This window comes from Hyperolius riggenbachi, chromosome 1 (assembly GCF_040937935.1).
Source record: "Hyperolius riggenbachi isolate aHypRig1 chromosome 1, aHypRig1.pri, whole genome shotgun sequence".
In the NCBI taxonomy this organism is placed as follows: Eukaryota; Metazoa; Chordata; class Amphibia; order Anura; family Hyperoliidae; genus Hyperolius; species Hyperolius riggenbachi.
This window is the reverse complement of record NC_090646.1, coordinates 412,754,932-412,780,908: the sequence shown is the minus strand read 5'-3', so window position 1 is coordinate 412,780,908 and position 25,977 is coordinate 412,754,932. Positions and strand designations below refer to the sequence as shown.

Here is a 25,977-nt window from a genome sequence, read left to right as displayed (position 1 = left end):
GATAAACCAAGAACACACAGTATGATACAATCATCTAAAATAAAATCAGTAGTTTCATGACTGAAATATGGAAAGTGATGCAGAAAAAAAAGAACCTATTGATATATTCTCATTTTATTTTTTAGTCCAAGCTGATGAAAGATCTGATCAGGACATAGATTGTTTCAGACAGAAGTTCCCAAGGTTAGTCACCTTAGATGCTGCAGGAACCAAGGCCATTTATAAACTGCTATGCAGTAATTTACAGAGGTCATAGTAATCCTTACTGCTGCTCTACATCAAAATGGAAATGAGAAGTAGCGTATCTGGAATGATGGCTAACTACGGTATTATCATCATGGGTTGATATAGCACCACCATCTTCTGTTGTGCAGTATTAAAAAGACCTTCTTCAAATACCCCTTTTTTTCTCACATTCAAACAACCATAACATTTTTTTGCCACAAACATGGATTTCCAATCAACAAATAGAAATCTAATCGATATCCCCCAGCCTAGAGCAAGTTTCTCAGTAGAGACTTGTACACATGCTAGAATGTTCAATTGCCCTCCACCTGCCCTGACCTTTGGTCTGTTACCCATTTATGGTTGAACTCTGCCTGCCGGACATTAGGCTTGTGACCCAATTCTGCTTGTGCCCGACCTTCAGCTTCCTAATTACTACAAACTCCACAAAGTAGTGTCACCTGTACTATCTTGTCACTGGTGGGACGATCTCAGGGGTTGTGACCTGGTGGCTACTAAGCAGGAAAAGTAGTCCGGGTGATCATCCCTTGCAAAGTGCTCTGAAAAAGACCCATAGTCACTTAATGACTCAGGTGAGCACATGCCTACCACTAGTGGCAGGGCTAACAGAACCTGCTCCAAACTGCACTTCATGTAGGTGCTGCTTATTTAGTCTAACCAGCTGCATCTGACATTCACACATGAAATCAGTATTCTAAACAAAGCGAACCAGGTTTAATAAACTGGGTAATGCAAAAAATGGTTTACAGGTGCAATGCACAAAACTGTTTATTGAAAATCATGATACATTTTATACAATATGCATTAAAAAACACAACCCTGAACCAGGGCTCTCTGACTGCTGCCTTCATAAAAAGGTTATTTAGAGGTGTCTTAGCAACATTACTACTTAAAGTAGACCTGAACTTGTACAGCACACAATCAAAAGACTTTATTCCATATATAGTTACCGTATTTTTCGGAATATAAGACGCTCCGGCATATAAGACGCACCTAGGTTTAGAGGGCAAAAATCAGGGGAAAAAAAAAAAAACTAAACCTATGTGCGTCTATACTGCAGGGGCGTCTTATGGACATTTATCCCCCAAAAACATTTTCTAAGCTACTCTATCTACACTACACTGCCCAGTTACACTACACTATGCCCTATTTCCCCATCAGTTACACTACAATACACTATACAGCAATACACTACACTTAAACTAAACTACACTGCACTAAACTACACTGCACTAAACTACACTGCACTAAACTACACTGCACTACACTGCACTAAACTACACTGCACTACACTGCACTAAACTCCAATTAACTACACTACACTACACTACAATACACTACAATACACTTTCATACATTACCTGATCTTGCAGCCGCGATCCTCCCCCCGGCTGTTGGCGATCCTCTTCAGCATCCTCCTTTCACCCTGGGTCCCGCAGTGCGATCCTCTTCAGTGGCAGCGGTAGGCAGGGGCACTGGCCGCCTACCGCTGTGCAGAGCCGCCGAGGTCCGCTGGGCCATCTCCATAAACACTTCCGGGGTCCGCTGGGCCATCTGAATAATCGCCGCTGGGCCCTCTGAATAATAGCCGCTGGAGTCCGCGGGGTCCTCTGAATAATAGCCGCTGGAGTTCGCTGGGTCGCCGCCTCCATACACGCAGTCATCTGCACTAGCCGCGCATGTGCGCCAGGGGTCATGCATGACGTCATGCATGACCCCTGGCGCACGTGCGCGGCTAGTGCAGATGACTGCGTGTATGGAGGCGGCGACCCAGCGAACTCCAGCGGCTATTATTCAGAGGACCCAGCGGACTCCAGCGGCTATTATTCAGAGGACCCAGCGGACTCCAGCGGCGATTATTCAGATGGCCCAGCGGACCCCGGAAGTGTTTATGGAGATGGCCCAGCGGACCCCGGCGGCTCTGCACAGCGGTAGGCGGCCAGTGCCCCTGCCTACCGCTGCCACTGAAGAGGATCGCACTGCGGGACCCAGGGTGAAAGGGGGATGCTGAAGAGGATCGCCGACAGCCGGGGGGAGGATCGCGGCTGCAAGATCAGGTAATGTATAGCGGCATTTCAGCTTCCCTGCGCACTCTGCATTGATTTTTTTTGTATCTTTAGAATATAAGACGCACCCACATTTCTCCCCAAAATTTGGGGAAGAAAAAGTGCGTCTTATATTCCGAAAAATACGGTACTTAAGAAATTCACATCTTTGTGATTCTGTAGTTATTTAGGCATATAAATGTGTCTAATTAGTTCTAATCTATCAGCTTGCCATATAGTAAACACTGAGGCTTAACCCTTTCAGTGCCTTCTGCAGAAATGAAAACAAGTAACATTGTAATGAAGATTTGTTTTTCTTTAAAGTTTATTATACTGTGGCTAACCTTTTAGAGCAGAAGTTCTTAGTTTATTTCCACTTTGTGATGGTGGGTCAGTTACAAAAATTGCCCATATGTAAAATGCCTGGAGTACTGTTACCAAAAAGCATAAACCAGGGGCTGTCTGTACCTTCAATGCTTGCTACAACACGGTTGTCATGATGGACCTTCAGAACACAGGCAGCTTCCGCAAATTGGAACATTTGTTTATTAAATGGGCAACGGATAAAAAACAAACTAAGTTACTCTGTCAGCCAACATTAGGAATGTGACACAGTTTGCCAACAAACTGTCTGCAGCATCCACAGAACTCAAGATGTACAGCAGTGTCCTGTGCTGCAGTAGTCACGATATTTGCAGTACTGCATCTTGGCTTTCTCCTCTGATTTTTATTAAACACTACAGACTGTGTCTTAGGAAAATGTACCGTTGTTTTCGTCCTTCGGAGAGACCTAAAAATATGTGACTCTTCCACCCTGACTGCATTCCTCGGTGCTGCCTCGGGATGTAAGAGAATTTTCAGGCGTACTTTTTAGTTTGTAGGCAGTACAATCATTTTTAGACCTTGAAAAAGTCAGAGAATCAGTGCTGGTTTACTATAATGGGCTCTGAGAAGTATTGCAATCTACAGTATTGTATTATACATTACATGTACTACTGATTTTACCTCCATTTTAAAGATACTGGCATGTGCAGCACAAGCAGTTACTCTGTGCCTTTACTGTTAGTGAAAATATACCTGGACAATGGCAACTAGAAGGAGCACCACAGCAGTAAAGTATCCGGGTGCCAAGGTCAAGGTCTGAGTGCCCACAAAGACCCACAACAGTCCAAACATCAAAAAGGACCGGCACCGCTGTAAAGTATAGTATCAAAAGCTCTTTTATTCCATCAAGTACGGCTTGGCAATGACAGACGCTGTTTCGGGCGATGCCCTTTATCAAACTGCAGAAGCCTTAGTGAAAACACCAGTGAACAAACCTTTAAATAACCCACCCCCAATAAAAACACCAACCGGTGTGCTGCTAGGCGGAGCAACAGGCGGACCTGGTGGGGGACTACATGCCGTAGTATGCAAAGGTACTTTGAGTCATTTACCTGTCACCTGTAATCTAGATGGACGTCATAGCCATCAGCCAATAGACTCCACGAAGTTTCCCGGATGTATCCAATGGATACACAACGCAGCGCTAATAGTTGGTCTCACTCAAATGACGCGATCAGCTTCATCGTGGGAACACATCCAGTGCGTCCCTCCATGTCAACCTCACATCCGGTATAGCCGGAAGTGTCAGACACAACATGTATCCGCATACGTGGAGCGCAAACAATGCGCACCACCATGCGTCCAACCATCGTGGGCATAGTACGTATAAGCAACAACCAAAAGTGGTTGCCAAGTAACACACATGTTTAATCACTGTGCCAGTCACATGTGCGATCAGCCGATGCGCCTGGTTCCAAAGGACGTAAAAAAAGGGGGGAGGCGCCGTAGGAGGAGAGTCCTCCAAAAAGAAGCTGAGCCCACGGGTCCTGCGGCAGAGGAAGAACTTACAGAATCCTTAGTTGTGAACATCTCGTCATACATCTTATCTGCTGAAGAGACACATATTTTGAATTATGGTTTGTCATTTTGTCCGACTAATTCGACCAATTTTTTCCTACTGGATCAGGAACTTTTCCGCTTTTTCCGGAACATTCGTTTGAAACACTTTTTTTCTTGTTTGCCTGCCTTTCCCTCGAATTCTCATAATGAGGATGATGGTTGCTTTAGATTAAAGGAACGGGGCTTTAGAAATCCGAGCTCCTTTCTCCCCCCAAGTCACCCTGTCATTGATAGTTTTGTCTCCAAAGTACAGGAGGACATTAAGAAATTGGAGGAGGGGTGTAGAAAAGGTGACTATGTGGTACATCATAATTTAACTAAATCAGAGAGGGAGGCATTGTCTTTATTACAACAGAATGTGTCCATCACCATCCGCCCGGCCGACAAGGGCGGGGCAGTGGTGGTGATGGACACGACCATGTACGAGGCTGAAATATTGAGACAGCTATCTGACCGTGAGGTGTATGAGCCGATACCAGGGGATCCTATTGTCTGGATACGTAAACATATTGATGAGGTTTTACATGAGGCCCTTAAGAAAAATATGATTGATCAGGGATTATTTAAGTTCCTTAGGGAGGATTATCCTTCTACACCTAAATTATATATTCTTCCCAAAATTCAAAAAAATTTAGCTAACCCCCCTGGCCGGCCTATTGTGGCCGGGGTTGGTTCCATTTTTGTACCTTTAGCGAAATTTCTAGATTCTGTATTACAACCCCTGGTACAGGCCATTCCCTCATATCTCAGAGATACAACAATGTTCTTGGATAAATTGAAAGGAGTGGAGCTTCCAGAGGAAGAGGTTCTCCTGGTCACACTGGATGTTGAGAGCCTCTACACCTCCATCCCACATGATGGGGGTGTAGAGGCGACAGACTGGTTCCTGATGACTAGAACTGATTTGACAGCTGATCAAAGGAAATTTTGTGTGACATTGCTCCAGATGGTCCTGAAGTATAATTACTTTGAATTTAAGGGCCAGTTCTATCTACAACGGCGTGGGACAGCGATGGGGTCGAATGTGGCCCCCTCCTATGCAAATTTATACATGGGCCTCTATGAGGAGGCCTTTGTTTATCAGAATTCTCTTTTCCACCAGCATTCTTTATGCTGGTGGCGCTTTATTGACGACATATTTTGCATTTGGAGGGGGCCGCATTCGACCCTACTGGAGTTTATCTCTCAGTTGCATGACACATGTCCATTTATACGCTTGACGGCCCACAGTGATATTAAATCTGTTTCCTTTCTGGATACATTAGTTATTAGAGAGGAAAAGTGTTTATCTTCAGATTTATACATTAAGGACACAGACCGCAATTCAATATTACATTATGCAAGTTTCCACCCAACTGGAACTAAAGATAGTATTCCATCTGGCCAGTTGGGTAGAATTGACAGGATTGTCAGCGACGAATCTACCCGTGAAATACGTAGGGAACAGATGTCCAGTAGATTTTACAGAAGGGGGTATCCATCATTGACATTGCTACCTCGAGTTAGGGACAAACGGAGACCGATTGGCCCCCGATTACCATTTGTGTCAACTTACAGTGCCTGCAGTGATGCTGTGTCTCGGGTCATCCGCAGGCACTGGCGGATCCTTTCAGATGCTTTCCCTCAGATTCCTGATTTTCGTCACCCACCCATGATGTCGTTTAAACGAGCCCCGACGATTCGTGATAAATTGACCCCCAAGAAACAGATCCATACAGTGGGGAAAAACGCGGGGATGTTCCCCTGTTTGGGATGCCACATGTGTGGGATGGTATTGAGGGGTAATAAGTTTACCCATCCGTCCCAGGGCACTTCCTTTTCATTGAACCGACGTTTTACCTGCGATTCTAGCTATGTCGTCTACATGCTCAAGTGCCCATGTGGCCTTGCGTATGTGGGCATGACTACACAAAGATTAAAAGATCGTATATCATCTCATAAGTCGGCTATACGACACAAATTAAAGGGTCAATCGGTCTCTGAACATTTCACGGCATTGAGACACTCTGTGTCTCAACTAAAAGTGACAGTTATTGACTCGGTCCCTCCAGATTGGAGGAGAGGGAATAGGGAAACGGAACTATTGAGGAGGGAGGCATCTTAGATCAGAAGATTGGGTACATTAGAGCCACGGGGCTTAAACCGTGAATATGATTTGGGTTTTTGCATCCATCCAACGTTAGTGTATTCTCTGTGGATATTGTTACCGTGATACACCCACCTATTGCTTCATATTTATTAATATTATTATCATGATTGATTAATGATTTGATATATGTACTTATTTATGCTCTTTTCTCTTGCTTTTAGATACCCCTGGGTGTGACTGTGGCTGACCCGGTGAAGGGTGAGGTGTGGATTCATTTACCTGTATAAATCCGGATATTTTATTTTTATTTTTAATTTTTGTGTTTTTTTGAACTTTTTTTGAACACTGTTGTGATCGGCCGATGTTTTTGGGTCCTATGGATGATATTGGTACTTTTGGTACATATTAATTCCTGTTCTTATGCGTCAAGTGGTGCATTACGACACCTTGACCTTATAAGTTTTTTTACGTCCTTTGGAACCAGGCGCATCGGCTGATCGCACATGTGACTGGCGCAGTGATTAAACATGTGTGTTACTTGGCAACCACTTTTGGTTGTTGCTTATACGTACTATGCCCACGATGGTTGGACGCATGGTGGTGCGCATTGTTTGCGCTCCACGTATGCGGATACATGTTGTGTCTGACACTTCCGGCTATACCGGATGTGACGTTGACATGGAGGGACGCACTGGATGTGTTCCCACGATGAAGCTGATCGCGTCATTTGAGTACGACCAACTATTAGCGCTGCGCTGTGTATCCATTGGAGGTAACAGAGTGGGCAACACCCCTCTGTCCGCCGCTCATCCGGGAAACTTCGTGGAGTCTATTGGCTGATGGCTATGACGTCCATCTAGATTACAGGTGACAGGTAAATGACTCAAAGTACCTTTGCATACTACGGCATGTAGTCCCCCACCAGGTCCGCCTGTTGCTCCGCCTAGCAGGACACCGGTTGGTGTTTTTATTGGGGGTGGGTTATTTAAAGGTTTGTTCACTGGTGTTTTCACTAAGGCTTCTGCAGTTTGATAAAGGGCATCGCCCGAAACAGCGTCTGTCATTGCCAAGCCGTACTTGATGGAATAAAAGAGCTTTTGATACTATACTTTACAGCGGTGCCGGTCCTTTTTGATGTTTGGAGTGAAAATATACCTGTGAGGGAACAAAAGTAAAAGATACTTACCTCACTAGAGAGAAGCCATGGGAACAGTCCAGAGGCTTCCCTCATCCTCCTCAAGCCCATTGACCCAGCACTGGGACCCTCTGAACATATGTGATTGTGGTTGCACTCCCATCCTTATACAAGCATGGACGTACTGCACATACATGAATACAGTCTGCACATGCGCAGTAGTACGAAGCATATTGTGCATCCCTCTTCCTCCATGCACGAGGCTTTGTGCTACTGTTAAGGCAAGCACCATACTTGCGCACGCGCAAAAGTCTCACTCGTACACAGAAGGGAGTGCAGACGCAAAGAGGAAGTGGGTCCCGGCCAGCAGTAGAGGGGTCGAGGGGGGTATGGGAAGCCTCTAGACCTTCCAGAGACTTCCCACTAATTAGGTAAGTATCTAACTTTACATTTTTTCCTTCACAGGTTTACTTAAAAGGAACTTTAAAGAGTAACTGTCAGGCTGCAAAAGCCAATTTAAACCTCTATTCTCCTGTGTTAAACAGTTTAGAAGGAAGCCAAAAAGGCAATACTGAAGTTAAAAATCTCTCTTACTGTGATGTGTGCTGAACAACAAGGCTGTTATTCCCAAGCTCGTAAGGAGGCCGGCAGGACGCATAACAGATACTACAAAGCATTCTGGGGCTGCCTTTTCTCTCCACTGCACTACCTTGAGTCATCCCCTTCATTTCCCTATCACGCCCTAAGACTGCTTTCACAGTGAGAAGTTATAGGCTCATATTACAGCAGCTTCTAACAGCAGCCTAAACTCACAGCACTGAAAAATCACAGGGCACATGTTCCGTTAGAGTATACTGCATGAGTCTGCTATTGTTCCTAGCCACATGGCTAATTAATATTCACTGCACAGTGTTGTCCATTAGGATCTTTTTTTGTGAGTCGAATCATCAGGAAGCAGGGAGGATATGACATCACAATTGGCTTCATACGAGACAGACAAACATGGAACCTGCCATGAGCTGTCAGTAGCATCATTCTCTGCAAATACTATATAAAAATTCTGTGAAATCCATACGCGGACAGTGAAATGCATATGTAATGTAAGTAGAGCCAATATTTAGCTACTGATATATGTGTTTTTAGCTCTGAGACCCTATACCTAACAGCTCCTCTTTAACCAAGGATTGAACTTCATCCTAATCAGTAGCCAATACCCCCTTTCCCATGAGAAAGCTTTACCTGATCTCGAATAGAACATTGGGGGGTCTGTATGGCTGATATTGTGGTGAAACCTCTCCCACTGTGTGATGTCAGGACCATGATCCTGACAGTTTGCTCTCTGTGGACCTTGTTGCATTGTGGGAAATAACAGCCTTTTCCAACTGCCAAGAAAGCTGTATCTACCTCTGTACATAGAACTTGCAGTAACGAACATTCCAAACAGATCACCGGGCAGAACTAAAGATGTCACCAGCAGTGATAAATTTCAGAATGTAAATCAGGGAGAGGAAAGATTTGGGCAAACACTGACCAAATCATCTAAAAATGAATATTTAAAAAAAAAGCAATTTTATTCATGATACTATTTTCACTAGAGTTCCTCTTTAACCATTTCAGCCCGCGGGGATTTTTCACCTTATGCATCAGAGCAATTTTCACCTCCTATTCATTCGCTAATATCTTAATCACTACTTATAACAATTTATTGATCTCTTGTTTTTTCCGGCACTAATTAGGCTTTCTTTGGGTGGTACTTTTGGCTAAGAATTATTTTTTTATAAATGCATTTTAACAGGATTAATAAGAAAAAAATTCCTTATTTCTCAGTTTTCGGCCATTATAGCTTTAAAATAATCCATGCTACCATAATTAAAACCTATGTATTTTATTTGCCTGTTTGTCTTGGTTATGACACCATCTAAATTTTGTCCCTATCACAATGTATGGCGCCAATATTTTATTTGGAAATAAAGGTGCATTTTTCCGTTTTGCGTCCATCACTATTTACAAGCTTATAATTGAAAAAATGTTTGTAGTATACCCCCTTCAAATGCACATTTAAAAAGTTCAGACCCTTAGGTAACTATTTATGTATTTTTTATTTATTTAATTTTTTTCCATTAAAATTTTTTATTTGGGTAATATTTTGGTGTGGGAAATAAACAGTTAATTTTTAATGTTATTATATGTGTAAATTGTAATGTAAAAAATATGTAGATGTAGTTTTACTATTTGGCCACAAGATGGCCACCTTGAGTTTTTTTCCTCCTTGTGCTTCTCGCTAACCGGAAGCACAAGAGGGACGCGGAAAATTGTACGTGCAGAAAGACTGAAGCCTCTTTTAACCACCCTGGCGTTCTGATTAAATCGCCAGGGTGGCTGCGGGAGGGTTTTTTTTAAATAAAAAAAAAACTATTTCATGCAGCCAACTGAAAGTTGGCTGCATGAAAGCCCACTAGAGGGCGCTCCGGAGGCGATCTTCCGATCGCCTCCGGTGCCCAGAATAAACAAGGAAGGCCGCAATGAGCGGCCTTCCTTGTTTTGCTTATATCGTCGCCATAGCGACGAGCGGAGTGACGTCATCGACGTCAGCCGACGTCCTGACGTCAGCCGCCTCCGATCCAGCCCTTAGCGCTGGCCGGAACTTTTTGTTCCGGCTGCGCAGGGCTCAGGCGGCTAGGGGGGCACTCTTTCGCCGCTGCTCGCGGCGAATCGCCGCAGAGCGGCGGCGATCAGGCAGCACACGCGGCTGGCAAAGTGCCGGCTGCGTGTGCTGCTTTTTATTTCATCAAAATCGGCCCAGCAGGGCCTGAGCGGCAGCCGCTGGCGGTGTTGGACGAGCTGAGCTCGTCCAGACCGCTCAGCTGGTTAAGAGCGCTTTGGTTTTTTTGCTGGGGACATGGATCGGTGATTGGGAACCATGTTCCCTTACACTGATCCCAGGGCTACCGGGGGACAGCCGCGATCACGCCGAAGCGCGGCACCGCAGTCGAGCAGCCGCCCAGACGTGAGCTTCACGTCCGAGCGGCAGAAATGGTTAAATGAGGTAAACTGTGTTGATCTATGTTAATCTCACCACTTTTTCACTGGTTATCCCTGTGCAGATGTTATCAGCATTGCAGCCAAAACTGAGTAAGAATGGCCAGTGATATTTTTTTTCTTGTAATAAATATAGTGAGATACTGCATTAATTATCACAGTCTCATTTTAAATACACTTTAAGTACACCTGATCTAAGGTAAAGCCCCCCTAAGGGCCGGTTCACATTACAAACGCGGACGGCCACGCATGCGGAACGCAACGCGTACGAACGCACGCCATCCGTGTTTGTATGCGTTGCGTGGCTGATCCCATCACTGAAAAGTGAATGGGACAGCCGCGCGTTTTTGCTAAATCTGCGTGCAGCATGCGTTCCCGGACCGCACAGGTGTGAACATCAGACAGTGCACTGTATGCACTGTCTGATGTCGTGCGCGTTGGCCTTCTGCGCGCATTTCCAAAACGTGGCTGGAAACGCGTGCAGTCTGAACGGGCCCTAAGGTAACCACAGAGAAATGTTCATGCCGGATCCACAAATCACACCTAAAATTTGATTTTTGGCTAAGATCAAATTTTCAGACAGGAAGAGGCAGGCTTGCTGCAATGCTCCCTCCTGTCACCCAGGGCAATGGTACTGGGCAGGCTCAGAAAGCTTCCAAGCATGGGAGCCAAGCCAAGCCAAGCTATGCATGGGCTGGAGGGCACAACTGGCTGGATTACTGGGCCAGATATTGGCTGAATGGAGCGGCTGGAAAGGAAGGCGAGGGAGCCTACGGACCTCATGGATCTGGAGGTAGCCCCAGGTAAATGTAAATACAACCTATTCTCTATTTTCAGGTACACTTTTAGTTGAAATTTAGACAAAATATAAAATTAAGTCTCATACACTTATGTGTTCTATAAATAATGATTAAATACAATGGCCTCAATTCTGGTAGCTATGTAAGATGAATATTTTTTGTAGGTAAAATACCTCATGCTGTATTTTCCTCTCTTTTTAGCAATTCTGAAAGATTTTTCTCCATTTCCAAACATGAGGTAAAACATGAGGTAAATGCATAAAGTGAGGTAATACATGAGGTATTTCAGCGGTAAGCAAGCAGTAAATAAATAATAGTAGTCTTTAATTGTCTTCCATAAGTTAGGATAGTCTTTGGAAGATGTTTTTTGAGGGGGAAATATTTTTTTTGAGGGGGTGTATTTGATTATGTAGCAACCTATGAAAAGTATATTTATAGGCATCCCTTATAAAAAAAAATCCAGTAAATATTTGGCGTTTTATTTCTACTATTCTTTTCTATTACACAGCCTGAATAGGAACGACACTAAAACAGCAATAGGAACTCCACTAAAAAAACTGCAAAATGCATACAAATTTACTTTACCTCCAGGTACAGGCAGGTCTTAAACTGATCGGTAAATTATGTGCTAACATGCCCCTAATTTCCATGAGAATAGCTATATTCGGTGTAAGGGATTGCGGAGATGCCGCTGCGCAGTCTGGCGGCGGGGCGGCTGTCTCCGCGTTCAGACCAGCGGTTTCCGCACACCAGCAGCATGCGTCTGGTTTGTCAGAGACTTCTAGTGCACACAGATGGAGAGCTACACGCGCGTGCGATACGAGGCAGGACCTTTATGCCAGGAGGAGAGGGATCAGCTGATCAGGTTGGTCAGCTGATCCCAGCACAGACTGCCATTGGCTGAGTGGCGCTGGGTGGCGCTGAGGAGCGCTGCACTATATATAGATCTTGCTGGTCAGTCTCAGGTTGTCTGCCGTTGCGAATACATACGTGTGAGCACTCAGACCATAGTCAGATCCCACAGTGTGTTACAACCAGGTGGACCTGGGAATTCACACTTAGCCAGATTACGCTTGTGTTATACTTTAGACCAGTTCCGGGGTGTTGTGACCAAGGACCTCACACCCAAGCTTAGGAATACTGTGTCATTGCTGTGTTATACTTTAGACCAGTTCCGGGGTGTTGTGACCAAGGACCTCACACCCAAGCTTAGGAATACTGTGTCATGGCTGTGTTATACTTTAGACCAGTTCCGGGGTGTTGTGACCAAGGACCTCACACCCAAGCTTAGGAATACTGTGTCATTGCTGTGCTATTCTTTAGACCACTTCCTGGGTGTTGAGACCACGGACCTCACACCCTAGATTAGAATCTTGTTCTATATCTGTTATGACCATTTGCTCTGTCGACCTCTCTCTCGCTTTCTGATTCGGTACCTCTGCATATCTGTCTACCTGTTGCAAAACCCTGCCTGTACCTCGTTATCGAATCAGCCTTCTGTCTCTGTACCTTATCTGCTCGTGTGTTGCCGACCTGGCCTGGCTGACCCTTCTGACTGTCACTCACCCTGGAGTGTCCAGTCTCTGTACTACCTGTGGCACTATTCTACCAAGTGTCAGTTAGCTGCAGGGACCTGCTGCTCCTCAGAGAGTCCTCTCTGCAGTACAGCCAAGGGCTCTACCCCTTAGGAGTCCTCTGGCTGCAGTATAGTCTGATTCCCCGTATAGCAGGGAATCATTGGCTCCCAGGTTATCTCTATCCCCTCTCCTAGGAGATAGTTCCCACACAGCCAAGGGCCACCTGCTCCTCGGGTGGTCCATGCTCATAGGTTCTGCGTCTCCCGCCCTACGGGAGATAGCCTTCTGTTGCACCAAAACACTTACACATTACTAGGTGTCCAGAGGTTAGTCATACTTGTATTATTGGTGATTCTGCAGATCATCAATAATCAGGTATACATCTGTATTCTTGGTGATACTGCAGATCACCAATAATCAGATTCTCTCTGTGTGCTGACACCGATCGTTACATTCGGTAAATGTAATGCAAATTACCTCATAATGTACCTCATGAGGTAAAACATGACTAAAATCTACTAGAATTACTAAATGTCATTACCTTATGAGGTAAATTACCTCACAAAGTAATTTGTTTGATAACCCTACCAGAATTGAGGTCGATATAGCTTATATGAATACTAGATTCTGTCAATATAACAGTGTCCCTGGGTAGCACCTCTGACTAGAAAAAAAAGGCCAAACATTGTAAGTCCTTTAGTGCACAGTTCTATCATTGTACCATTCATGATAAACATCTGACTTCTACTACTCCTCACTGGCCAATCAGCAGACCATTTTTTGGTTCATTGTCTTAACTTGATGGACAGATATGATTTATTTAATCCAACTATCTAAAAGAGTTAAGGAAGGTGTGAGAACAGAGCTGGCTGTGTTGTCTGCCTGGACTATTGGAACCACAGCAATGGCTGGGCTGCATTACAAACCTATTGTCAGGTGAGAGGTTTCACTAATACTGCATATCAAGAGTGTACCCCGTTGTCTACCTGGAGTTCAGCTTTAATTAAAGCTGAGTTTCCTTTAATCCTGATATGCTTTTGAGTAAACATCCCTCACAGCTGCTTATATTTTTCTTCCAGTAAATAAAGAAATCTCAGAAGTCATGTTCTGACAGATATGTATGACACTGATTCTCTACCCATCTCAAATTATTTTGTGTCACAGTTTCCTTGGCAGAGCCTTAGACCATGGTTACCATGCCAACTGCCAAGAATTCTGCAAACGGGAGAACATTTTGTTTCAGAAGCCTTTTCTTTCCTGAAGGATTAGGGCTGCAAAGTTAATTTAATTTGGATAATAAGCAGCATCCCTTGGAGAGCTGCTGTCAGGTAGTCTCCAGCTCAAGAGCACTTGCTAGATGATCAATCCATATTTGGAAATGTACCCAGTTATTATGCCTTGCTGTACTTTTAACTGTGAGGTTAGCATTTCCATTACTGTAAGATCACATTTAACGCATCCCCGTAACGACTCATCCTTCAAAGTGAAAGTCAGTAGCGATGAATGCTGTATAGTTCAGTAGAATGTTTACAGTTTATTTATTCCTCTTGTAAGAAAGAGAACTATGTCGTTTGCCGCTGCTGAACTCTCCTGAAAATCCTCGGCGCCAAGCTAGCACGCTGATCCAATTGCCTCAATATTTTCTGTGCCACTGATCCAGAACAAGTATGCAGATTAGATTTCCTGCCCTCATTTGCCTCATGCTTCTTCAGTACAAGGATTTATGAAGTACTGAAAAATGGTAACCCAACTAGTGTTTTCAAAATCAAATTACCAATGACTGTACGGCCAATTTATTAAAAAATAAAAATAAATGCAAAAATCAGCGCGCCGTAAGTGCTGCAGTACGTCTTCACCACAAAACAGAATCACTAATTCAAGCCAATTGGTCCTTATTCAATTTACTTTTTCTCCTAAGTTTTCCCTTAGGAGATATTTTCACACCTTCTTAATAAAATGCCTTTTCGGGCCCTTTTCCACCAGCGCGTTTGCGCTGGCTGAATCGCAAAACCGCAAACCGCTAGCGATTTTACAATCGCTACGGTTTGCTTTTTAACATGGGAATCGCGGTAGGTCATTTCCACTACCGCGATTCGTTTTTGCGGGGAACGCGAAGCGGAGCGATAATTGCCGCGATTTTGCTATGCAGTGCATAGCATAGCAAAATCGCGGCGGCGAACGTCGGGGAATCGCCGGTAATTGCGATTCAGCAATCGCTAGCGTTCAGCGTGAACGCTAGCGATTGCAAGTGGAAAAGGGCCCTTATGCCCACAGCAAACAAGAAAATACTCAGAATAATAGTGACAGTGCCTTCTCACCTACTTTTTGTTAGTTTTTCAATGACAGAGGGCTGAAAAGTTATTTTAAACAGAAGATGAAAAATGATCTCCAAGAAGAAAACTTTGGAGAAAAAGTGAATTGAGTAAGGGCAAATGGGTCAAAAAAAAAAAGTAAACTCAGTTTCAATATAATGGGGGATATTCTCCCTTGCTGTTATTTGTCAGCTCGGTCACATAGGCCCCTATGCAATTCACTTTATCTCTGACGTTTTCTGTTTTGCCTAACTTTTCAGCACTCTGCAATTGAAAAAGTAAAAAGTAGGTGAAAAAGTAAAGCTAAAATTATTATATTTTTGTTGCTTGCTGGTGGCTTAAAATGCAGTTTATTGATAAAGGTCCATATGCAAGTAACTTTTTCACCTTAGTTATCTCATAGGAGATCATTTTCATCTTCTCTTTAAACTAACATTTCAGCATATTACAATTACAAAAAGTAACCAAAAGCTGGTGAAAAAGCACTATCAAATTTATTTTGAGTATTTTCTTGCTTGCTGGTGGGCTTAACCACTTCACCCCCAAGGATTTTTACTGTGAAAGACCACAGCAATTTTCACCTGTCAGCACTCTTCCCTTTCATTTGCCAATAACGTTTTCAATACTTATCGCAACAAAATGATCTATACCTTGTTTTTTTCGCCACAAATTAGGCTTTTTGGGGGTAAAATTTGTTTTCAGTAATTACTTTCTATGCATTTTAACCTCTTGAGGACTGCAGGGCTAAACCCCCCTAGTGACCAGGCCATTTTTGGTAAAAATTGGCCACTGCAGCTTTAAGGCCAAGCACAGCACAGAAGTGATTCCCCACCCCCCCCCTTTTCTCCCCACCAACAGAGCTCTCTGTTGGTGGAGTCTGATCGCTCCCCCCATGTTTATTTTTTTAATAGTAAATATTATTGTTCCTGCTTTTAAAAAAAAACTGTGTCTTTAAAACCCAACCCTCCCTCCCTCCCCACAGCCAGCCAATTACGGCGATATGCTGTCATAGGCTTCTTCCTATGAGAGCCGATCGCTCTCTTGTCCCCCAGCGCTGCGCAGTGTAAATAGGCGGCGATCACGCCGTCTAACAGTCTCCCGAGCGGCAATAGCCGCTCGGAGACTGAAGAGGGGGCGGAGCTCCGCCCTCCGAGCATGAGATGCGCGCACAGCGTGCGTGCGATCTCATGCAAATTACAACCCCAGGACTTTACGCCAATTGGTGTTAGGCGGTCCTGAGGCTGCCGCCGCGGCCACGCCCGTCGGCGTGACGCGGTCGGAAACTGGTTAAAGGAAAAAAAATTAAAAAATACACAATTTCTTTAATTCTATTCCCTATATTTTTAAAATAAACAATGCTACCGTACATAAAACCCACACATTTTATCTGCCTATTTGTCCTGGTTATCACAAGATTTGATTTATGTCCCTAGTACAAAGTATGGTGACAATATATTATTTTATATTTCGCCAAATGTAACAATGTCATTCTTTCTTATCAAAGGCCCTGGAGTGACAGAACATTTGATACATGTCATAAATGTTACCTTTCTGAAAACTAGACTGGAATCATCCCCCATCCCTAAGCCACTGCAGGGGGGACCAAAGGCTCGTTCAAGGATGTTCTGGGTACAGGACGGCTGCAGGAGGCTGGTAGAAGCCCCAGGTAAGCGAAACTCTTTTTATTAGTTTAGTTACGGTTCCCTTTAGGCAGGGAAAATACTAGACGTGTTTGTGTGTGTTTTGCCACAGACGGCAAAATGCGCACGATTCTACAGTGCACACGCACCAGCTTCGGAACATGTACGCTCCCGCACATGCACTTTAAGGCAAGGAACAGACTTGTAGGGCCCCTGTGTTTCCCGGGTCTCTGTCGACTTTTGCGGTAGTGTAATGCAAAAGTTTTCTGTAAACGTTTCCACATGTACTGTATGCGAATGTGTGCATCGTACAGTAAAAATCAGAAAGCTATGCAATTTAAAAACACACAGAAGTTAAGGTAGCCTTTAGGCAGGGAACATACTAGAGGAGTTTGTGCGTGTTTTGCCATGGACGGCAAAACGTGTATGATTCTACAGTGCACATACATGTGCATTCGCACGTGCACCCGCACTTTAAGGCATGGAACATACTTGCAGGGCTGTTTTCTCTTGCGAATCCCGGGTCTTCGTGGGCTTTTTCGTGTTCTGTGAATGTTTCTGCATCTCTGCGTTTGTGGCGGCATGTACTGTATGCAAACATGTGCGTCGTGGAAAAAAGCATGTAACTGTGTGATAAAAAAAACACGTGGAAGTTAAGGTTCCCTTTAGGCAGGGAACACACTAGACCCATTTGTGTGCATTTCCCCAGGGATGGCAAAATGTGTAAGTTTCTACAGGCTGTTAAAGTCAATAACCTTGTGTGGGAAATGTGTGTCCACGTTTTGCGTTTTTTACGCATTTTTAAATTGCACAAGTTTCTGCTTTTTTCCGCACGACATGCACATTTGCATAATGTACATGCCGTCAGACATGTGGAAACATTCCTGAAACAACGTACACATTAAGCGTGAACGCAAAAGCCGAAAGAGACCTGGGAATCGCAGGGGAAAGTGTGTACCTGCAAGTGTGTACCCTGCCATAAAGAACAGGTGCGAGGTGAAAAAAAGATCTTATTACCTGGGGCTTCCTCCAGCCCCTGGCAGCCTATCTGTCCCTTGCCACAGTTCTGCCTCCGTTGCAGATTCCACCTGCGCACAGAGGATGTCGGTCTGGCAAGGTCGGCATCTGCATCGGAGGGGATCACTGGACACCGGAGGTGTGGCGAGGGACAGATAGGCTGCCAGGGGCTTGAGGAAGACGTGACTGTCACTTTTAAAGTGCACATTAGCATGCATGAGCGTCAGAAACACTGGACATTTTAAAACGTCCATTGGTCCATTAACAAGGACCAACTGGACGTATTAATACTACTGGTGGTCCAGTAGTGGTTAAAGGCATTTTATGACAAGGTGTGAAAATATAACCATAGAGAAAACTCAGGTGAAAAAATGAATTCCACATGGCCCCTGAAGTCTGAAATATCACTTTGCCCCAAATCAGCTAAGAGTAGGGTTGTTTTTTTTAAGAAGAACAACACAACTGTATGTAGGCCTGAGTTTATAAAACAGCAAGGAATAGCAAAGAATAGCAGGTGCCTCATCTCCCAAATACTTGCACGGAATGGAATGGAATGCCTCCTCAGAACAATACAGATATATCTCCACACTGACTATTCCCCACCATCACCCATGCATTTTTGTACTGATGTTTTACTAAATTGGATTAACTAACTGTTCAAGTTTTAGGATGTGCTGCTCTACAGACTTTTTCCTTGCCATGGGCCTGAGTTTATAATGCTGACTGCAGAGATGTGGGCTGCATACAAGGCTGAGCTCACACAATAGGTTTTGAGGTTAGTAAACTACGGGCATTTTACCATTCTGACAACTGAACACTATTCTTGTGGCTGTTAGTTACTAGTCAGTAGTAGGACACCGCTATCGATTCCTCTTGCCACTGCCTCCACCAGCCACTGCCCTGTGTTGCAATTTAAAAGCAACCCTATATACATATTTGTGGTTGAGGGCTGCTGCTGCTCCCCAGAAAGTGCATGTAGAATTTAGTTTTTTCTACTACCCTTAAAGGGAACCAGAGACGAGGCACCCTTATGTATTTTACAATATACCAATGGGAACATGACAGTAAACACCTACCCTGCTCTCTGAATCACAAGCCCCCTAGTGGTCGGACTGCACAATGCCTTCCAATCGGTTTCAGCACACAAACCATGCAATCTGTGGTCGCAATCGGTGCGCAAAAACCGCTGGGATTTTGGCAGCAGATCGACTAGAAGGGAGCTTGTGAGTTACGGTAATACAATTTACACACTATTTCAGGGTACAACTGCCACCACTCCTACAGAAGGATAGGAGTCCTAACTATACTGAGACTAATACCTGCAAATAAAACGGTTAAACCCACTCTATTTTATCTAGCTATCAACAATAGTAGCGACTCTTCAGAAGCTACAGTTCAGTTTGTGCGGCTGAATAGCAGGTGTAGCTGAACAAATAAAATGACTTTTTATAAAGTCTTTATTATAAGTGCAATATAAATAATTTATATATACAGAAAATCATTAAAATCAACAATTATGGAGACAATCGTAGCGCAGTATAAAAAAAATAAAAAGGGAAGAAAATACTTAAGTTCATGCGGAAATATGTCCTTTCTGAGAAAACACGTGCAGTTCTTTGTTTCAGTTCAGGAGCCAAAGTTCAGACAAGATGGCCGCTGCCCGTCCTCAAATCTCACATGAAGATGGAATTGGAGGAATGAAGGAGGAGGCCCTGGCAAACACTTTTGAATAAACCACAATTTTGGGTGGAGTCTCAGGTTCAGCCCAGGGGCTGGACAGGGTGCGGTTAACCTCCTGGGTGGGTTTCTAGTGCCCACCAAATATGACAGTTTTCATATCTCGGCTTACGCTTCCTACACACACATAACAGTCACGATTCATATTCCTCAGAATATGCCAGTTCATATGACATCAAACTTGGGTGCTTTCGCATGCCCGGTTACGAAGTAGCGGAATACCTCGGGTTCTGGGTATGTCACTGGCCTCAATTTTATATTAAAATATTCACCAGATCCGGACTAGCAGAATGAGATAGCTTTCATACCTCTCATATGAACGGTATTCTTTAAACCGGCTAATAAACTCCATGTATTTCTGAGCTGTCTACATGGCTCCGGTGAGTCTGAGCCCTTGCTGTGTGGGGAGCTCACCAAATGGTATCCTTTCCACCTGGCAGGCTCACACTTAGCTGTGATCCGCCGGTGACAGGAAATCCTTTGTTCCTTGCTAATTAAACAAAACCTTGGGACAGCCACAGGCAAAAGGGCTTCATGAAAGACTTCCTCTAGCAGCTATGAAAGCTACATTTAAAAAAAAAGACCCCCTAGACATAAAATCTTGATCTGGCAACGCCACGACAATCGGTTCAGGGAACCGATTGCGTTTTCTGGTCTCACGGCTCTTCCGTTTCACTCTGTTTCATTCTTCTCTTCTAAATCTTCCTTCTATCAGCCCTGATAAGAATCCCCGACTGAGCATTCAGTCTAGCTTTTCCTGGAATGATTATAGCTGAGTCTGTCTTCTGTGATGTCTTTTCAAGCCCAAGTCTGCCCCCTTGTGGCTCTGCTTTGCTATTTATCCTCGAAGCAGCAGAGCAGAGCCACAAGGGGGCAGGCTTGGGCTTGAAAAGACATCACAGAAGACTGAATCAGCTATAATCATTCCAGGAAAAGCTAGACTGAATGCTCAGTCGGGGATTCTTATCAGAGCTGATAACAGGCAGATTTAGCAGAGAAGAATGAAACAGAGAGCAAGGTAGGTGTTTACTGTCATGTTTCCATTAATATATACGGTAAAATACATGAGGGTGCTTCGCCTCTGGTTCTCTTTAATCACGCCACCCTTCTACCACTTATGAGTAGATGAGCAGTGTGACTTTACTTTGGTTTGCATTATGTGTGTTTATGAGGGCGGTAGAATGCTCATGGTTTACTGACCTCCCATGCTCTAAAAACATCTGAGTGAATTAAGCCTAAAGCAGCGCTTTTCACGGCTTTCTAAATATAACCCTATATCATTCTTTCAACCAAGGCATCCTGTGAAGAGAAGCTGCATGCCAGGGTAATACAATTATGAGTAGCAGTAGAGTATTTTCTCATGTTAGCCATCAGTAAAAGCAAGATGTTTGAATCAGGATGATCAGCCCTCTTCAGACTCCCTGTATAAAGAAGGTTTATTAGCCAAAAGCTTACTCTTTTTCTTTTAAGCCAGCCAATGAATGGTATCATCCTGATTCAAAACTTTTTAAAATTATGAGAGTGACACTTGGCAGTCACAAGACACAAGGTGGGAGGGAGTATACATCTGCTAATTTCAAAGCCCTTCCTTAACCTCCCTGCCGGTTATCCCGAGCTCAGCTCGGGGTAACCTGCCGCGGAGGATTCCTCAGGCCCTGCTGGGCCGATTTGCATAATTTTTTTTTTGTTACACGCAGCTAGCACTTTGCTAGCTGCGTGTAACTTACGATCGCCGCCGCTCCGCGCCGATTCGCCGCAACCCGCCGCATCAGAGGGTGCCCCCCCCCGAGACCCGTGCGCTGCCTGGCCAATCAGTGCCAGGCAGCGTCGAGGGGTGGTTCGGGACTCCCTCTGACGTCACGACGTCGATGACGTCATCGCGCCCGTCGCCATGGCGACGGGGGAAGCCCTCCTGGAAATCCCGTTCAGAACGGGATTTCCGGATGGGTAAATGCGCCGGCGGCGATCGGCGCATTCGGGGGGACGCCGCAGGGAGGGGGGAAGCATGTAGCTAGCGCTAGGCTAGCTACATGCTACAAAAAAAAAAGCCAAAAAACACCCTCCCTGCCGTGCGCAGCAATTTTTTATAACGGCAGGGAGGTTAAAGAGAGTCAATAATCTAGGCTACCTGATCCGGGGGGGGGGGGGGGGGGGGAATGAGATGGGGTATGGTTGGGCGAATTAGGTAGCCGCCAAAACCGCTACTCTCCGCCACTCCTGAGGGCCACACTGGCCCACTTTCGTGATCTCTGGGTCACAACGCTGGAAAGAGAGATTGATTTTCCCTAACAGCAAGCAGGGAGGCGGGGGAGCAGCAGGGGGTGCGGCCAGGGAGGAGAAGGAACAGGGAATCACTCTCACACAGGTTTACCCGAGATAGCGACAAATGTCGCTAATTTCAAGGGGTGGGGGGCAGAGAGCTGCGGTGTGGGGACACCGAGGCATGTCATGAGGCAAAGAACATACCTCTGTGTCCCATCTGCCCCCTCCCACGAACCGCCTCGGGTTCTCTTTAAGTGGAAGATAAAGTGGTGAGCTTGACATATTTGTCAATGAGAAAGCAGGAGATAAAAGGAATCTTCAAGAGTACAACTGGAAATCATCTACAACTGGGAATCATCTAACTGGTTGTGCAGTTCAGCCATTGTGGATGGTATTTACATTGTGAAAGGTATTTACATCAAACTGCACATCATTTGGCAGGTAACTTAGTTCAAATCTAAGTATTTGCAGCTACACATTTAGCTGTTATGTAATTTCAAATTCAACTTCAAAACTAACAGATGCCAAATAAAATACTCCTTGGCATTTACAGACTTGTAAAATACAAGCAAAATTACATAAAAAAACAAAAACCCTGCTCCACAAAATCATAACATTACAAAATGTTTCTCTCTTGCTATAGCAATATAAAATCCACAGCATATTTCCACATTAGCAATAAATAAGTCACATAATGTACATTTCTTTAGGGCTGTTTTTTATTAGGCACTGTGTAAATTATTGCCTTAACTGTTTAACGTTTTCTTACCGGCTGGAATATCGAATAGTATCTTCATGGTGATACTGATCATCGACATATAAAGAGGAAGAGGATATTGTTGTTGCTAAGGAAGCACCTTCAAACAAAGATGGTGTGCTTGGCACAAGGTCTGGCCGATGCCTTGAATGTAATGCTGCAGAAAAAAAGCACACATGTATAATTCATGCTAGAATGATTACAGATGTGTTGCAAAATCATTAGGAGGCAAAAATCTGTAGCCCTCGTCTGGGTCTTATACAAGTGCAGACTGATAAAAGGTAAGTGAATTAGTGCTGGCCCTATTGCAGTTGCATACATGTGCCACAATATAATATGGCTCAAGTGAGAGGAGCAGACAATAATAATAATCAGCCTCTTCCCATGTATGAGAAACAGAACCTCAATGAATCAACCTAGGATGACAACAAGGCAGCAACATTGATGATGTAATTACAGGTATCACATTGTTACTCTGGGTACTGCTTAGCTACAGTTTACACTAAGGGTGCCAATACATTACTCAATATTGTGGCCCGATCAATCAAGAGAACCGGTGCCTCAAAATGGCTGCCCGATCAATCTTTCGATCAATTTCTGTCTGGAATGGATCTAATGGATTGATTCAAAATAGCAGAAAAATCTTGGGCTCGACCAGGTGCAAGAGGGTAGTGTTGTTCACAATCACAGTGATCGACAGACCCCCGGCTGCTGTCCTCCTTATCTCAACCTGTCTTTCACTGTTTCTTGGTTGTTTAAGTGATTCAGAAAACAGGACTGTCTTCTACCCAAGGTGGGTCAAAGAGCTCAGAGAAGCTGAGAGAATAGATAACAACTCTTTTCTTTGCTACTAATGCTCTATTTCTTAGCTGTACTACACATACAATTCATTATCTCATAGGTTTACTTTCGCCTCAGGTTTGCTTTAAGGAGAAAGGAAAGGATATACAGATGGATTTAGATGTAATGGGGCCCTAGGCACGGTAGTCGATTTGGGGCCCCTTGTGGTCCTTTTGGTAAGCTGAAGTGGAGAGAGGTCAGAGAAGGTGGCAGGTGGGCCCCTTGACACCCACTAGGCCTCAGACAAGTGCCTAGGTTGTCTGGTGGATAATCCTGCTCTGATACAGACTACCATGAACAATTTTCAAACTATCTATATCATTGTCTCTCAGCTGTGCACTGACCACAACTGTTGCAGATATAGCCTCCACTCATGGTCACCTACCACAGGTCTGGAGGCAATTCTCATTGGAAATAGCTTCAGACACACATTTCACTGTTTCTTACCCTCTTCATCCAGACTAGTGAAGCTCTGACAGTCCGCTAATCTTTTGTTTTTCTCTTCTGACCACTCTTGATTGTTGGGTGACAGAATCTCTTGAGATGAAGACTTCAAAGCCGGAATTGAATTGCACCGTCTTTTGGAAGGCGATGACTTTAAAGCTACAAAATACATTTCAGTTATTGTCAATGGGGTGATGAATGCAATAGCAATTTAACAAAGATTTTGCATACAAATTATCAAAGGCAAAGTGGGGCATGATGCAGAGAAAGGCATAGACCAGAGATGTCTGAAATAGAGATGGTCAATAAGATGTAAATTGGGGCGTGCATAGTTATCATAAATTCTATGCAGCTTTTGAACTTGGTCACTCAGTATTGGTGTGAACTGCACCATTTGTGTTCAGGCCAGAATTATGTGTTTTTCATAGACCATCTCTAGTCTAAAATGTGCCCCTTCACACAGAACAGCTTCCCTGCTGTGTAGCCATATTTATCAACTGTGAATCAGTGGGATTCTTCTTTATAGCTATAGATAACTAACCACACACACTCACATTAACAGCAAGAACGGTTCACATTTATTCCATGATACAGTGAAAACAACAATTATGTGTAAAAGCATCTAGAATTTCACTTTACTTAAAACAGGTTAATAAAACACAATTTTCTTTCATTTATATAGCACCAATATATTTATGTTATTAATTTACATATTTATTTTATATTTTATTCAATTTAATTACATATTTATGCAAATGAAAATGAATTCAGATTATCTGGTATACATTTTGTAAACTCAGATCCTGGCTTCTACCTTATTCTGGCAACTTAAATGGCCACGTGCTGCTTGGTGAGTAAATATTGCCTCTCCTTGTGTTTGTGTTTAATTTTGGTAGTAGTAGTGATAGGTGGTGGTGCTAAGGGCCCTGGGGAGAGTTGCCCCATCTGTCCCTGTGTAACATGCAGTGGTAGTCCCAGGTGGTGACAGCACCGCCTGTATTGCTCACCTCTGTTTGAAGCTTCTACCTTACTATACAGTCCAGCAGTGCTTGAACTGGGTGCTACCCATTCTAGGGGTGTCACAGTTCCCTTCCTAAATGGCATGCGTGAGAGTAGTGGTTGTACTAAGTGTCCAGGCACCCTCACAGTCCTTTCCCAGTCATAAGCACTGCTGTCTTCCTTCTGCGCCATTCTGACTCACTGGTAATATGACTGCTTTCTAGCATGAGTGGTGTTGACCACTGTGGATGGCTGAGAAAGGACTGTGATCGACAAGTGCTAACAGTGAGCACTGTAATGAGGAAAGAACTGTGGAGGGCACTATACAGTGAGAAGCATAAAAATAAAAAGTTAGATACTCATTTAGAGGACAACTGAAGCAGGAAGGAAATGGAGGCTGCCATATTTAATTCCTTTTAGGCAATACCAGTTGCCTGGCTATCCTGCTGATCCTCTGCCTCTAATACTTTTAGCTATAGACCCTGAACAAGCATGCAGCAGATCAGGTGTTCCTGACATGATTGTCAGATCTGACAAGATTAGTATCTGTTTTGTTTTTACCTTTAGACTTGCTTTAACCACTTCCGGATTCTCGGAGCGTATATGTACGCCCCTGAATCCTCGAGTGTATTCCATGGAAACAACGAGCGGCCGTTCCATGTCAGTTCACGGAGGGTGTCTCCGTGAACACCCTGCGAGCCGATCGGCGGCTCGCAGGGTAAATGTAAACACACGGGGAAGATCTTCCCCGGTGTTTACATGTATACGGCGCTGCTGCACAGCAGCGCCGTAGAGGAGATCGGTGATCCCCGGCCTCTGATTGGCCGGGGATCGCCGGCATCTGATAGGCTAAAGCCTATCCCATCAGGCGCAGGACGGAAATCCGTCCTGCGCCGCTCACAGGGGGAGGGAGAGGGAGGGAAGGGGAAGGAGGCCAGGAAGCGCTGCGGAGGGGGGCTTTGAAGAGCCCCCCCCCCCCGCAAGCGCAAGCAGCCGGCGACGATCAGACCCCCCCAGCAGGACATCCCCCTAGTGGAGAAAAAAGGGGGGAAGTCTGATCGGCCTGGCTGCAACCTGATCTGTGCTGTGGGCTG

General features: G+C 44.5%; 1 protein-coding gene across 4 annotated transcripts in view; it reads right to left on the bottom strand.

The window, feature by feature from the left end:
- The window catches only part of PIP5K1B (phosphatidylinositol-4-phosphate 5-kinase type 1 beta), a 233,510-nt gene that overhangs the window by 32,557 nt on the left and 174,976 nt on the right, over positions 1–25,977 (bottom strand). For all 4 annotated transcript variants that reach the window (XM_068236042.1, XM_068236025.1, XM_068236034.1 and 1 more), the window contains exons 12-13: positions 23,888–24,043; positions 22,613–22,757 (exon numbers count right to left, since the gene is read on the bottom strand). In XM_068236042.1, the coding sequence (XP_068092143.1) occupies positions 22,613–22,757; positions 23,888–24,043 (301 nt within the window). The remainder of the gene's footprint in view (positions 1–22,612; positions 22,758–23,887; positions 24,044–25,977) is intronic.